The sequence below is a fragment of the Larimichthys crocea genome, chromosome XVI, assembly GCF_000972845.2.
Source record: "Larimichthys crocea isolate SSNF chromosome XVI, L_crocea_2.0, whole genome shotgun sequence".
NCBI classification, from domain to species: Eukaryota; Metazoa; Chordata; class Actinopteri; family Sciaenidae; genus Larimichthys; species Larimichthys crocea.
The window spans coordinates 17,806,301-17,821,358 of NC_040026.1; the positions used below are offsets into that span (position 1 = coordinate 17,806,301).

General features: G+C 39.3%; 1 protein-coding gene across 1 annotated transcript; it reads right to left on the reverse strand.

Moving 5' to 3' along the window:
- Positions 1-12,109: 12,109 nt before the first annotated feature.
- On the reverse strand, positions 12,110-14,454 carry LOC104935619 (60S ribosomal protein L19). Its single transcript, XM_019264725.2, has 6 exons — positions 14,358-14,454; positions 13,214-13,320; positions 13,003-13,125; positions 12,621-12,741; positions 12,394-12,504; positions 12,110-12,282 (listed from the first exon to the last, which is right to left on the reverse strand). Exons 1-6 carry the CDS (start codon positions 14,360-14,362, stop codon positions 12,156-12,158), a joined length of 594 nt encoding a protein of 197 aa, XP_019120270.1. The 5' UTR covers positions 14,363-14,454; the 3' UTR covers positions 12,110-12,155.
- Positions 14,455-15,058: the final 604 nt, after the last annotated feature.

Below are 15,058 nucleotides of genomic sequence, written 5' to 3' on the forward strand. Positions count from 1 at the left end.
GGCAAAGTCATGACATAGTTGTCCAGTTTTCACAAGTGGATGGAGTATGGAGAAGGAATACTGAACACTGAACTCAAAATGCATACCGCACCTCTTTTGCAGCTAATGTAAATGTTTTAAGCACCCGTACTCCCTGAAGTCAGCAGCAGAGGTTAAGTGACCATGTGCAAACACTACTAGCTCAAGAGTAGTGTTAGATGTCACTGTTTATACCACAGGGCATTTATCCTTTGTCGAAGAAAAATTGAGGCATAAATTTAGAGTACACGCATTTCTCCAGGCACTGTTACACCTCTGGTGTTGTCCAGTCAATCATACAGTGACCCTGACATTCATTAGTGATGCTGCCATCCAACTTCATGAGTTGATGTGATAAACGACAGGAGAACTGGGTGACATATTTCATTGTTTAATCAGTTTGCTGAAGACTTGACCTCATGGTGAAGGACAGTTTATACTGATCAAAGCCAATACTTTGATCTACACAGTATTAGGGATAATGTTTACCTTGTTTACCGTCTTAGTTTAGCGTGCTAAAACACAGGGCTCAAGGGAATGTCATTAGTTTTGCAGGAATTTGGGTATAAACCAAAGTATGGGACATAATTTTAACCTGATGGTGGGGCTATATGAAAAATCAGGAGATTGCCAAAGTTAAAAATTGGAAATGGATGTGTGGGCCAAATTTCATGGCGGCCCATCTAATAGTTGTTGAGATTTCTCAGAGAGAGCTACCATGTTTCAGCAAGACTAAAAATACTAAAGAGACATTAAATGGACGTTTTTTTATTCTTTCATCCACCCACTTTTGCTGGCTATGGACTAAAACGCACTCATTTAAAGCTGAAAGTTTGCACTTTAACCTCATCCAATGTGTCGTTTCACACCTAAATTCATCATCCATTGAATCCAAACAGAAAATGTGTCCCTTCATGGCCACAGAATTACACTGAGATCCTTCAATTGAGTTGACAGTGCAGAGCCTGAGAGGACTTCTTGTTCTTAATGACCATAAATAATATGATTAACTCCCAATAAAATTTATTGGCAATGGAGGAGCTGCTGGCAGGCCATACACTAAGCTGGCAAGGAGAGTGCTGTGTGTCTTGTGTGTGTGTGTCCCTGCTGTGGTGTGAGGAACATTTCTCAAATCATGACCCAGTTCTGTTATCAAATTGGATCAAATGTGATTTTCGTCTCTGTAGAGAGAGAGAGAGAGAGAGAGGGACAGAAATGTGTGCAACTGGCAGTACATCAAGCTACTTGTACGTTTTATAAAACTGCTGACTTTGGTGCCCAAGATGGGATGGTGCTCTCCGTTTACTGTACCACTGATCTCTCTCTCTCGTTCATGGCGACGAGCAGAGGAAGTTGAAATCCTTCCCTGAGCTACTCTTTCTGTGGCTCAAGCAGCAGCAGTGATGAGCGGAGAATGTAAGGCTGAGTAACTGTCTCTCCCTTGGCGAATCATTTTCACTCTTCTTTCACGCTACATCCGTCAACATCACGACAAGACACTGAAGTGTTTAGTTCGGGGGGGGACAAATCCTAACCGAATATGAAATAGAGACTCCTGAGCTTATCGTGCTTGCTCCAGAAAATGAAGTAAAACGGTTCATTAAATGTGTGATTTGTTACACAATCATCTCCCGTCCTATAATGTTCACGCTCACTTCTTTGCATCTTTTAAAACTGAGCAGCAGCTGGCTGGACAGACTCACAGCACGGGTAATGATCGCATGAACAAGGGCGTTAACAGGCAACAGGAATATAGAAAATAAAGTGCAAATTCTGGAAGAAAATCTGTGCTCGAAATAGCACACTTGATTATAAAGGCAGTCAGGAGGAGAGGAAAGCACTGTCAGTGGAAAATAAAGCGTTCTGGTGCTTGGCAGACAAAAAGAAAAAACACCTTTGAGACCCCTGCATCAAACACCGGCAAATAAAAATAATCTCTTGTCCCTCACTTCCTCTCGCCGTCTGTTTTATTCGGTGTACGGGAGAGGATATTACACACAAATCAGTACAAGGTTTGAAATATGAACATCTTGCTTCAGTCTGTAAAAAACACACACTGTAATATACTTGGTGGATGCTTCCATCCATCTGTCAGTGGGCTCACGTCGAACAGATTTATTATGTGAATACATACAGAGTTGTTATCTGGCGGCTATGCTCCACAAACACACACATCAAGCTCAGTACAGCAAAGGCTGGGGAGTGACGATAATAAATGTCCCCTTAAGGGTGATATGGGGCTTACAGGTGGAGTCTTGGCTTGGAGATTGGTGTGCGTGAAATGCTATATGAGCGGCAATCTTTGTGAATTATTAGCACAGCAGTGGTATATCAAAGTAAGAGTGGGCAAAGCTCTGACATCTTAAAATGAACTTCAGCAAAGTGTGCATTAGATATATGATGCAGTTAGCAGAGTATGCCATGTGTGAAAGTTAGCAGGCATCACTCCATCTTTTTTTTTTTAGTTCTTAAAACTGCATGCATTGACTTTTTGGCCACTTGAGGGCAGCAAAGACAAGCTGTAAATGCGACATTGACATACTATCATCTTTTAGATTGACAGACAATATACACATCTGACAGAGTAACTTTCATTTTGTAGTTGTGAAGTTGAACATACGCTTTCATTTATAGCTCTGTTTTTGGTCTCCAACAAGGGAATTGTTCAGGTTACAAAATCAAACTAGGCATTTGTATCCAACCAGTGTCCTGTGAGGAACTACAGGCAACAATGGCATGAGCTACAGGTGTGGGTTAACGCTAGATGTGTGATGAGGATGTGATGACTGCTGCTAATGACGAGGGCTGTAGCGATACACTAATCTCACGATACGATACGATACACGATATTCAGCCAACAATACGATGTCAGACAGAGACACAAACTGCACATGTCCGTCTATAGAGGAATCTCACACATCTCTCATAAACTGGTTCAGAGATATTCACAGATATGTAAAACTTTAGACTTTTTGGGCGGATCTGCCCAATCTGTCCCCAGAGGGTTAAACCCAAAGTGGTGCGCTTCTGCTTGCATGAGGACTTAATGTATCGATACTCGCGGCTGTAAAATCGATACTTTCTGGGGAAACAAAATATCGATATATATCGCAGGATCGATAAAATTGCTCAGCTCATCAGTTATATCAGATCTGGGGAGTGTTTCTTTACTGAAAGAAAGCAAAGAATAGCACTAAAAACGTCTTGATGGAAAAGAGGTTTTTGCTCTTTCTCCGACTGACTTCAATATAATAAGAGTTTCATTATGTCATATAGTTCATTGATCAGAATGGTTGAAGTTCAGATAGATGATGATAGACAGGTGGTTCATCCAGTCACCTGGCCTGTATTTTGCCCATGTACAGTATCTAACAATGACTTCCCAAATGGCTCTCTGTTACAAACCATCTGGCGCAGTCATGTTAGCTTCAACCTCGAAATATACATGAGAATGATGAGAAAGATATGTTTCTATATATCTGCATATGAATGCAGATGACTTTGGTTTTTGAGATGGCATTTCGGCCAACATATTCTGCCTCTTTTGCTCTCCACACGGACCGATGCAACCAAAGCCCACTAAAACACTACCAGAAAGCTCCCAGAGCCAAAATCTTGGTCCCGTGCCTACAGATTCTGCATTCATATGCAGATATCTGTTTTTAGAGACTAGGTTAACTCTGTACACCTACTGTATTTTTTTTAACCTTTCTGGCATTTTGTGCTGAGCAGATCTTTAGAGCTTTTTGGTGCTGAAAATAGCTGCCAGCTGTGGCTGAAAACTGATGTGAGCGGTGAAACTGAACCGAAACAGTAAAGCTGCAGCCTGTTAAACCAAAACAACGCGCTGAAAGACACCGTTGAAATGCTCCCTATAGAGCTGACAATTCTCTTTAAGTAAGTCACTACAACACTGCAGCACCTTTCACATAGTCATTTTAATCACCACTAAAAATAAAATGCTGATTATAGCAGCTTCAAATGTAGTTTACCTCAGCTTTAGTCTGAGGTCATCGTCAACTGTGAATATGCAATTATGTCTATGAAATGAGTTTTTAAATTAATTCAACCAACTCAGAGTTGCAAATCAATTACCAGCCTAGAGGAAGGTATTAATATTTATTTTATCAGGCAATTTTTCTGACCTAAAACACAGAGCGTATCAAGACCTCCAGCTATAGCCTTTGAAGATGACACCTGAATTATTTGAAAAAAGAAATTGAGGTGTCTTTTCCTCCTTCCTGTCTCATATTGTCATCATCCTCAGGTTCCAGTCATGTTTACATTCTTCCAGACCCCTGGCCAACTGGACCATTAAAAAATAAAGAAGGTACACGGAGATGGCATGTTTAATGCATGGTCTCATCTCCTGTCGCCGAGGCTACCTCCGCTTTCTCAGGATGCTGCACGCACAAACACACATTCTCGGTGACAGGAATGAGCACCACGTGGCAGAGTCCAGAGGTAAAACATGACACAGCGAGGGCTTCGAGGCTGAATAAAAAAAAAGTCAGAGCACATCCTCTGAGTTGATCTTAGAGGTTTTGAACAGGGCAGAGAAAATAAACCTCCGGGAGGTTTGACAGATGAAAGATATCTTTGAAGCATGCTACACTGGGAATGATAGATTTGAGAAGTCGCGTATGCTTCTATAGAATCAGTATTTTAGGGGAGGCCCTGGGTGATGTACTGTTTATTCTCAGACACAATAAAGATAACAAGATCAAGAGAGTTTTATTTATGAGCATGGATGGATAAGCCTCAAACTATCATTATCTGAATAGCTTCATCCTCAAATCATCCTTTTATCATAAAGAGCATCGTCTAACAGATGAAACTCTTGTGAAAAAAGGGTGTCGTTGTATAATCGAGAGAGAATGGAGCTCTGCAGGATTAAACCATCTAAAAGGAAATTCTTTATTCTTTCAGTCGGAAGTACAGCTCAAATAATAACGGGGTGAAATAACATGACTGTATATTTATGGCTAAATTAGAAATAGATATTTGACACTTTCAGAATGGGCATTTTGACGGATTTATAACACGATGTCATGTGACATTGGGAATTTGTGTGCGTGTTGCTGCCAAATTAGCTCTTTAGCCAACAGGATTGGGCCGGCTCCGGCACTATATTCAGCATTACTGTAATTATTAGAGAAACCAGAAGATATTTGGGCCCATGTCCAGACTGAAAAATCCAATTTTTGTTGCAAGAGATAATTTCCTAAATGACCCTTTAAATCATGTGATTGATGGAACTGCTACTTGAAGTTGTTTTCCCGCTATTGCTTGGATTTATGTTATTTTGGTTAGCTGTTATTTTGATTGCTCACAGGCAATCAAACCAACAAGCACCTCTTTTACTCAGGTAAGTACAAAAACATACAGCTACAGCGTTTATGCCACCAATCAGAGCATCCAATCAATGGGTCGATAACCTTGAACTGACACTTTCAAGCATCTAAAATTACATCTTCAATCAGTACAAAATGCAAAATATGAGAATAAAAGTGTTCCCTAAATTGGACCTAACAAAAGTTTCTAGTGTCTAATTCATATTTTAGAGTCAAAATATCACTTATATCAAAGTATCACCATATTGGTTCTTAACCTCACTATCACCGTAGATTATCCTAATAAACTGAGATGACGGTACACCAGATGGCTGGTCCATTGGTTATCGCAGATGTTTCTCTGAATTAAGCCCATGACGCCTCATGAAAACACAACACTAAGTTCCAGTCTTGCAGATCCTCCACACCTCCACACCTGCTCTCTGTGCTTTCACTTTCCACGCCGCCAATAGGATTAAACTCCACAGCACTTCACCTAACACACCCTTTCATCACTAATGACCACTTACATGTTTTTCCTCTTCATCTTTAACCTCCTGACATTATGTAACTTTGATGTTATTGCTGGCCTCTTGACTCTGCTGCAAAAAAATAAAAGAAATCAAGGAACGTCAAGCAGCGCAATTAAGGCACAAGGTCGTGAAGACGTGGCTCTTTGCTGGAGAGGAGAGTGTTTTTAATGTGTATAAGTTTCTCAGCTTGCTTTTATCCATTGCTTTGATCAGGAAGGGTTAAAGGGGTTAATTTGCTTTAGTGTTCATGCTTGTCAGATACTGCAGGACCGCCTGTGATTCATGTCTTCACTAAGTTAAAAGACTTTCTAGCTCTCTAATTATTGGGTAAACACACTCTTTTTGTCACGTAAGTGTCCTGGTTTCCTAGTTACTTACTGCTTTGTTGTTACACATTTACTCCATCTGGCACACAATGCTGTACCACCCACTGAGGATATTATGTTGACGCATACAGCCAACATAATCACCTTTGTGAGGGTGTTTTTATGTGGGCTCTGCTGCCCTACAAATTAAGAATTAAGAGAGTATACTATATAGAAACAGTAGTTGTGATGCTACTTTGGTAAAGTTGTAAGTATTGTAAATAAAAGAAATAACCATGAGACCTAAAATGTGGACAATCTCAAGATGTCTCTCCCACATTTCCTTCCTGTCTCCTCAATATCATACTGTCCCATAAAGGTGAAAATGCTGTCCATAAATCACATCATTATTTCAGCCCTTAACTGGCATCTTTTAACACCATGGATGCTATGAATGCAGCACTTTCACTGCCGGGGAGGTGAATACCACAATATACAAATGTAAATTGTCAATTAAAACATTTGAATTTTTCATTTATTTATTATTTTGGCAGTCAAACGTTGACGCTATTGCTTCACGAGAAGAGAAGAAAAAGTTATTGTCATTTTCCCAACAGGAGTACTCAAATGGAGACAACACTACCCTGTCCAAATTAGCTCACTACTCCAGAAAGTACATACTATACTACACGCTTAAAAGTATACTAACAAAAGTATCCAGAATGAGACACAGCATAAGTTCTTCCTGCAGTATTCTTGCCTCAGCCAGACAGTTGCGTGCTTTCTCTCATCCATAAATGATCGGACAGTGCATTGCCACAGGTCCTCTTAATGCCTCACTCACTCCAGCATCAACCATAAATGGTTTCCAAATCCAACATGCTCTAAAATCTTGAAAGCAAACTTCCAAATCCATTAAGAAGCTAAGAAAAGGATTTTGAAATCCACAGGACAGGTTTTCTTTCCCTCTCTCACCCCCGGCTCATACTACAGTGCATTTGTGGATCTGAAGATATTAATTTTTCAGCTTCTCCGCCTCGGCTCTTTTCTCTGTCTATATATAAATATATATATGCAGAGACACTTCACATCCCAGCTGTCTATTGTTTTCCTTATGATAGGCTCAGTTCAGTCATGTCCTCAATTTAGTCATATTCCCACAAAGGACCCTCTAAAATGTCCTGTCCTGGTGTGAAGATGATAGGCAAAACTAATCTATTCAGTTCGAAGTGTGTCACAGACTTTGGGGTTTGTGCCTCCGAGGCGCACGGATTAGAAGATAATTGGGGCTGCTCTGTTTTGTTAAAGATGCTTTGCACGCTATCAGCTGAGGCAACTTTTTTTCCTCTCACCGCCCAAGTCAACAACTCTCTTATGACAAATAGAGAGATGTAAACGATGGAATATTCAGCATACTGAAGAATCAGCAAGACGGGCAGAGAGATGGCAGTCTTCGCTTTGCCTGGTGTGTGTTTACAAAGGAAAGTGCAAGCTTTTGAGAAATAGCGTCGAGGAGGAGGAAGGAGAAAGAAAAATAGAATAAAAAGAGTGAGCAGAAAGATGAAGACGGTGTGAAATACTGGGGGAAATGTTTGTATTCCCTTAGTTCTGATATTGATGATTCCAAACATCCTGTAAACAAGTTCTTGAAATGTCATCTCAGTCAATTTATTGACAATTATACCTTTTTTACTCATGACCCTGCACCCACAAGTGTAATTAAAATGTGGTAGTTCACTTACATGACTCAGCGTGTTCTGTAATGATTGAAATTGGTTCCTTCCATCGATTAGACACAACAAATTACTAATGTCATCCAGATGGTTCTCTCTGAATCAGGTTGTTTTGCTTGCTTGATTAAAAAAAAAAACTTTTAATGAAGGAATCCATCTGGCCTTCGAGCTAAAAAACTTACACAGTTAAGGCAAACATAATTTTTTACTTTTATTACAGGTTGTTGAGAGTCTTTGTTGAGAGAATACTGCAGCATGACTGTTGATGTACGACGTCTTCTCCCTGAACTTCTCCCTGGGCTTTTCTTTAACTCTCTCTGTCTGTCTCTTCTCAGGTGTTTGTTTCTTTTTTCATCTTTCTTGTTTTCATATTTTTTTTAAACTGCATCTGAAACACCGCAACAACACTGAATATAATTAACTTTCACACTTCTTGCAAAAAAAAGAAAGTGACAAAATGAATCATCATCTGATCATGCTGCAGAAAACATTTGGATTTATTTAGCATTTCAATCAGTTATTGATGAATGAGCATAGCTGACTCATTTATTATTATTAAATGAACCATTCAGTTTACTTTGCTGCATCTTGCACTGCCTATAGCTGTATCGATCCATTATTAATCCGAGTGACTTAGATTTATAATGAACATTAAATGAGAACATCTGTAGCCCAGGAGACATTGTATTGTCTTATTCAATCACATGTGGTGGCTGGATTTTGACATTTGCCAAATTATCAGACAGCTCCCTGATCCCGGAAAACTGGAAAGTGAAACCAGAAAACCAGTGCAAATCTAATTTGCAGTGATGCGTCTTGTGTGTAATAAAACATCTTTGTTTACTGTAATGTCATTGTTGCTTTGAATAATCTGCTATTTTAGCCAGTGACTGCTACACGGCTATAATAAGATATAAATCAAATAAAAATCGACTGGGTAAAAATGATCACCAGCCATTTGTTTTTGTCAAAACAGCAAAAATTATATTCCAAAGCGTCACATAGTCTCCATAATTCTCACTATGATATCTTTCCTCATATATACATCAAGTCTTTTATCAGATTACAGTCCACTCTGCACTGTGTGATGCATCCCGACCTCTAACCGGACACCCGAGCAGCCAGTAACCACATGTCATCCTACACCTAGACTGACACAGCATGAAAAGCAATACACTCATGTTGTGGAAGGACAATACAGTAAGCAAACATGTTTTTAGAGGCCTTCTCAAGTCTGTAGGAGACAGACAGAGGACTGATACTTCAATATGTGAGAACTGTTCAATTTAATTAGAGGTTAAAAGCTTTTTATTGCCAAAGGATACATTAGATCAGAGCAACTACAGCACCCAAAGTGTTCAGATTATGTCAGAAGTTCGAGGAGTGCTGAGGGTGGAGGTCATAAATACACTAAATATAGATCTATGCTATAAAATTTATGGGAATAAATAAATAATAAGTTATGATTGATCTGCTGGGATCTGATTCAACATCAGAGCACGCTTGTAAGACAGAATATTTGACCATTGATCATAGCAATTAAACTTTTTTATCTTATTTTCAGTGTAGACAGTATGAAAGAACAAGAAGAAGCAATGAGTGTGAAAAGTTCTGGAGATGAGAAGCTGTTTTCAGCTGATTTTTATATATTAGTATGAAGCAGCGTAAAAGCACATGACCTGGTTTAAAGAAGACAAGGCTCAGGGCTCTATTTGAAGATCTGACAGCACTGTCTGTCCGACAGACGATCTGTATCGCTCAGTGCTTTTAATCCTTCTTCCAATCCCTTAAAAGAGACAAACATGAGAGAGAGTATTAAACCTTCCGAATCCGTCCAATGCTTTCTGATCTGGTATTAAAGATCAAAATACATAAGCGACTGTGTTTTAGAAAAGAAAGACAGACTGAGCGACATTGAGGTTAATGATCTCATTTTATAAGCAGGTGACCGTGTTATCAAGTGAGATTACAGCTGGATTACATTCCTCTTCATGTTTATCAATCCAATCCTGTGAAATAAAAAGGTCTCATGATAGCTGTTTTGTACATATTAGAGTCAAAGGTAATAACCAAAGATAGCTCGACACAATGCACGGTGGGGTCTTCAGACTGGAAAAGTGCAGGCTAATTCTTTTAGATGTTCGATAACTGTTTTTATATCTAAAAATAATCTCCCTTTAATTACTTTCATCTCGTCGTGTCAATTGTTATTAAAGATCCCCTGAACTCTCGAGCGTGCTCCATTTGTTTGGAAGGGTTTGAAGGCCAACTGTAATAAAGAGCGCTGCTCCGTTTCATCTCATATTCCTCCCCTTATCTAATCCCATTAAGGCTCACGCTTCAGGAAATAGGGGCGCCTCCTGGTAATGAAGAAATACATTAACCGAGCTACAAAATGGCCTCACCGCACGAAGCCTGTTTTCTCCTTCAGCAAACCCTATAACATCTCTGCAGACCTCACATTTATTCGATATGGATGGTTTTATCTTCATATATAGAGTATATTGCAGTAGTGACATACATTTAAATAACATTTTAGCATACCTGTGTTAAGTTACTGTGTATCTAAATTAAATCAGGATGTCAAGGTAAGCAGATGCATTCCAGCTCCTCAAGGCCTTTGAAACCCAGATTTTTAAAATAGGAGGGTTCTTCACTGCCAGCCTCTAAAGCTCGGGTGTGCTGTTGTTTATGCATGATGGTACATGATCCACAAACAGAAGCTACTACAACCCAGATTTCAAACAGAGAAAACATCTGCCAGTGAACAGGAAGTTAACTCTCCAGGGCAAGTTGAGGGAGAAAAATAAGGTGATTCAACACTTTCTTTTTTTGGTCAAAAGACACCTAAAAGTTCTAGATTCCTGATTATAATATAGTAGGAGTACATGTTCATCATTTAAGTTTGTTATTAAACTAAATTGATCTGAATTCCTGAATATAATCTGCTTTGTGTTGATCTGAGGAGAATCCCCACTAATTCTCTCTGATATCCGCTGACAGACTCACAGCCTGTCAACGCTTCGGTTGCACCTTCTCCGGGGACTAAAACAGAAGGAATCCTTCAAGAACGGAGCAAGAAGTGAAAACGACTGGATGACTGAAGCGTCAGCAGCCACAGGTTTCATGTGGCTGACAGCGTTTGTAAGCTGGAGCACAGCCAACGCTTTGCTTGCATCAAAGTGTGATATAGACATTGTTACTTGCATACAGGAAAAGTGTAGCAGTGAAAATAATTCATGAAGATCATTTATTAATAGCTAAATCATTTATTCATAAGTGTGGGCAGTTAATCATAATTGTTTGGGTTCGCCTGTATGTCATCATGGAACAATCAGCGGCAGATAAAAAGTTCACACACGCTGGCACTGTGAAGTTTTACCTTGGTGTCAACTGCAATCAACTCAAGCTGAGTTCACAGTGCCCGATATCAAATGATTGTTCTCACAGTTAAGTGGATAAACTGATGCGTCATGAATGAAATGCATCACTGACACACACACACACACACACACACACACTCACACAAAGACTAACAAGCACGAGGACCTAGAAATGGGCTATCAAGACAATTATAGGAAGCATTTGGACATTTTCTGACACACAATTGTAGAGGTCAGGCTGACACAGTGATGGGCAGATGCTGCAGTACTTTATGTTCAATCAACTGTACTATAAATAAGCGAGAGCAGGTAGAGTATAAATAAAATGTGTTCCATAAATTTCAAAACTCTTTGCCTCAGCAAGAGAGAAATTATATATATATAGTATATATGGATGTTACTGAAGAGCTTTATGAAAGACGCATTTCAACGCAGTGGCAAAACTGTTGCTATTAAATCCAAGTAGCTTTAAGTATAGTTAGATAAACAACAACTGATGTTTTCCTGAGGCTGCACAATAGGCAACCATATACATGAACACATATGGATAACTGCAATGAATGGAGATGTCTAATGTTATGGTTGAATTTGATACTGGTGCTGTGCTGCCATCTGTTGGACTGTTCAGAACACAAACCAGATTCAGTATGAACGGCCTTTTCTCAGCCATATGAAGAAGATTAATTACTAAACTTCCTCTGAAATAGAAGAAGTTACTACTTTGTGGTGAAGTCATTGCATCACACTACAGGACTCCAGTGATGTGTAGACTGCAGTTGACAGACAAAATAATCAAGCAATCGATCTCTTTTATCCAAATTTATTAACAAGAAACATTTTTAGTTTAGATTCACTTTTTTGCAGTTTCCTCCTCCTTTGACAAGTTCTTGATGATCTCTTCTTTCTTGGCCAGGAGACGCTCTTCTCTGCGTTTGCGGGCCTCCTTTGTCTTTGAGCGGCGAGCTTCAGCCTGGTCACTGCGTGGGTAAAGGAAGAGAATTAATTTGATAGAAACACAGTGAATTAATCTGATATTAATTAAGCTGTGGCATGAAAAACACTAATGAAAAAAAAGAAAAGTAACTTACGCCAGAAGCTTCTTGCGAGCCTTATCTGCCTTCAGTTTGTGGATGTGCTCCATCAGGATGCGTTTGTTTTTGAAGACATTACCCTTGGCCCTCAGATAGAGACTGTGGTACCTGTAGGAAAAAAAATAAAAATATATCCCAGTGCGTCTCAAAGCAAGATTCCTCTTTCTAAAATTAAAACTAGACTGGCTTGTTCACCAGCAGTAAGTGCTGACAATCACACTTACATGTGCCTGTCAATCTTCTTGGACTCCCTGTAGCGACGAAGAAGACGACGGAGAATTCTCATGCGCCGCATCCATGACAACTTCTCTGGCATACGAGCGTTGGCTGTACCCTTTCTCTTACCTGGAAAAGGAGGAAAATGGTAAATAAATTATTTTAAAAAAAGAAATCAAATGTCAACTCATGTTTGTGTCAAAGCTACCGAAACAACCACCATTCGCAGATTCAATTAATAATCCCTCAGAATCTGCAGACTTGCTGTACAGTTGCCAGGTTTATACGTTTTTCTAAACATAAACCATGCCATCTGTGTCAAAGAAAATTAAAGTGATCTCTTTTAAAAGAAGCTTGAAAAAAGTTAAACTTTTAACTTTAGTTACCCACCATAACCCATGTGACGTCCCTTGCGGCGTGCCAGTGTGTTCTTGCGGCAGCGAGCACGGGAATGAACCGTCACAGGTTTTCTGATGATCAGTCCATCCTTCACCAGTTTTCGGATCTGCTGGCCTGTGGTGCAAAATACAGCGCAATAAATATGATAGTCTATAGAAACCCAGACCACAATTAAGTATAATTATTATTTTTTTAAACTCACGAGAGTTTGCGTTGGCAATCTCATTGGTCTCATTCGGGTCCAGCCACACCTTCTTCTTGCCACAGCGCAAGACGCTGGACGCCAAGCGCTTCTGGAGCCTGAGCATGCTGGGTAAACAACAAGAATATTAGTTTAGAAAGGACGCATCACCTCTCAGCATTGATGCGTCTTATACTGACTTACCCGAGTTTTATTACAATTCAAGTATGAGCATATTTGACCTAAATACTTTATTACTGCAAGTTATTTCCTCAGTTTGTGTTGTGCTTCTGTTTATGATGGGGTGGAGGGTTGTTGTGTTTGTTTGAATGAAGTCTGATTTAACTGGCATTTCAAACCTTTACTACAATTAAAAAAAGAAAAATTGAACAGCTACTCTCATAATCCACAATTAAAGACATACTTCTACCATGAATCATTGTTATCGTTTATTAGCTTATGTCTTTGCCATCACCTGATACCAACACCAGTGCACGCACACCTGGTGTTTAATTAGACATTCTCCTCTATATAATGCAATCCAGTAACTTTGGCCACAAATTCTCATTTTATTCATAAATCTGTATACATATTTTTTTTAAAAAGGAGCACTATAATGATCTTACACATCAAGATCAGCTGCTATTCAGCCACAATGATGTTACAGGGTTCAAGATCAGTGTGTGGATCAGAAATAAAAGTCGATTTTTACTTGCTGTATTACAAATAACATGATTCACAGGTGTGCAGCATTTGGAGACATGGGTGCTATCCGGTTTCCCCTTAATTGCCAGGCATAAAACGGAAAATTAAAACGCCTGACAAGGAAATACTGGTCCTTTAGTTACAAGCTCATATATAATTTAACATAATATTGGTCAGCTTGTTCGCCTAACACTGACAAACTGGATAAAAGTTGATGTTTCGCCGCTCGTAGTGTCAGTAACGTGTTGTGACATGTCCTGCTCAACTTAGCTTCATTAGCTCACCAACACAGGCCCTTAACGTTACGAACAACATGGCACAAATACGCCACTTTCACTCCCAATACTCCAACACAAACAGAGTCCAAATATTCACTCTGGTCTTAAATGACAAATTCAGACGCATATAATCTACTAAACTGGAATAAAAACACATTTTAGATCCCAAACGTCTGGCTTACCTCATGGCTGCCGTTAGCTTGATAGAGTCGAAAGAAATAGACAGCTTGAGTCGCTACCATTATAGCCATCGTCACGGGTGAGTCGACTATGACAATATTAGAAAATTGTGAATGTAGCTTTTAATTTAATGTCAAAAGCGTGTAATTAAATGTTGTTTTAAACAATGATGAAGTTTTATGGAAAATATATATTTTACAGTGGCTCAGATGTTATATTGAGTCTATTGTGCTCAATCCCCCCCATTTTAGGACGGATGGTACGCTCCGTAAAATGCAATGTAGATAGATGGCCACTAGAGGGCGCGCGACATCCGTGTCTCAAGCTATATAAAACGGGGGTCCAAAGTACGGCCCGGGGGCCAACCACTATCAGATTTCATGCGGCCCGCAGCTTCATTTTTATTATTTATGACAAATACTGTATGGCTGGAAGTTTTGGCTTTTTTTGGTTGACATAACAAAGCATTTGAACCTTTAAGGACATGACTGCTGGTGTTATATATCTGTAGATGTGACACAAAATATGACTTTCTGAATGATTTTGTTAAAGACAAGAGCAAGCGTGATGTGTTTTAAACTTTAAATGTTAACAGACTTTACATTACTCATAATAAGTCATGTTTGAAAATGAAGATTTGTATCAACTTCATGCAAGTTTAACGTAATTACATACAATTTATTCTTTGTTGTTTGACTCCAGA

Coding starts and splice junctions, on each gene's coding strand:
- LOC104935619 (XM_019264725.2), bottom strand. Junction 12,505..12,620: donor AAGAAGATTGACAGGCACAT/GTAAGTGTGATT, acceptor TTTTTCCTACAG/GTACCACAGTCTCTATCTGA. Junction 12,283..12,393: donor GCTCGCAAGAAGCTTCTGGC/GTAAGTTACTTT, acceptor TTACCCACGCAG/TGACCAGGCTGAAGCTCGCC.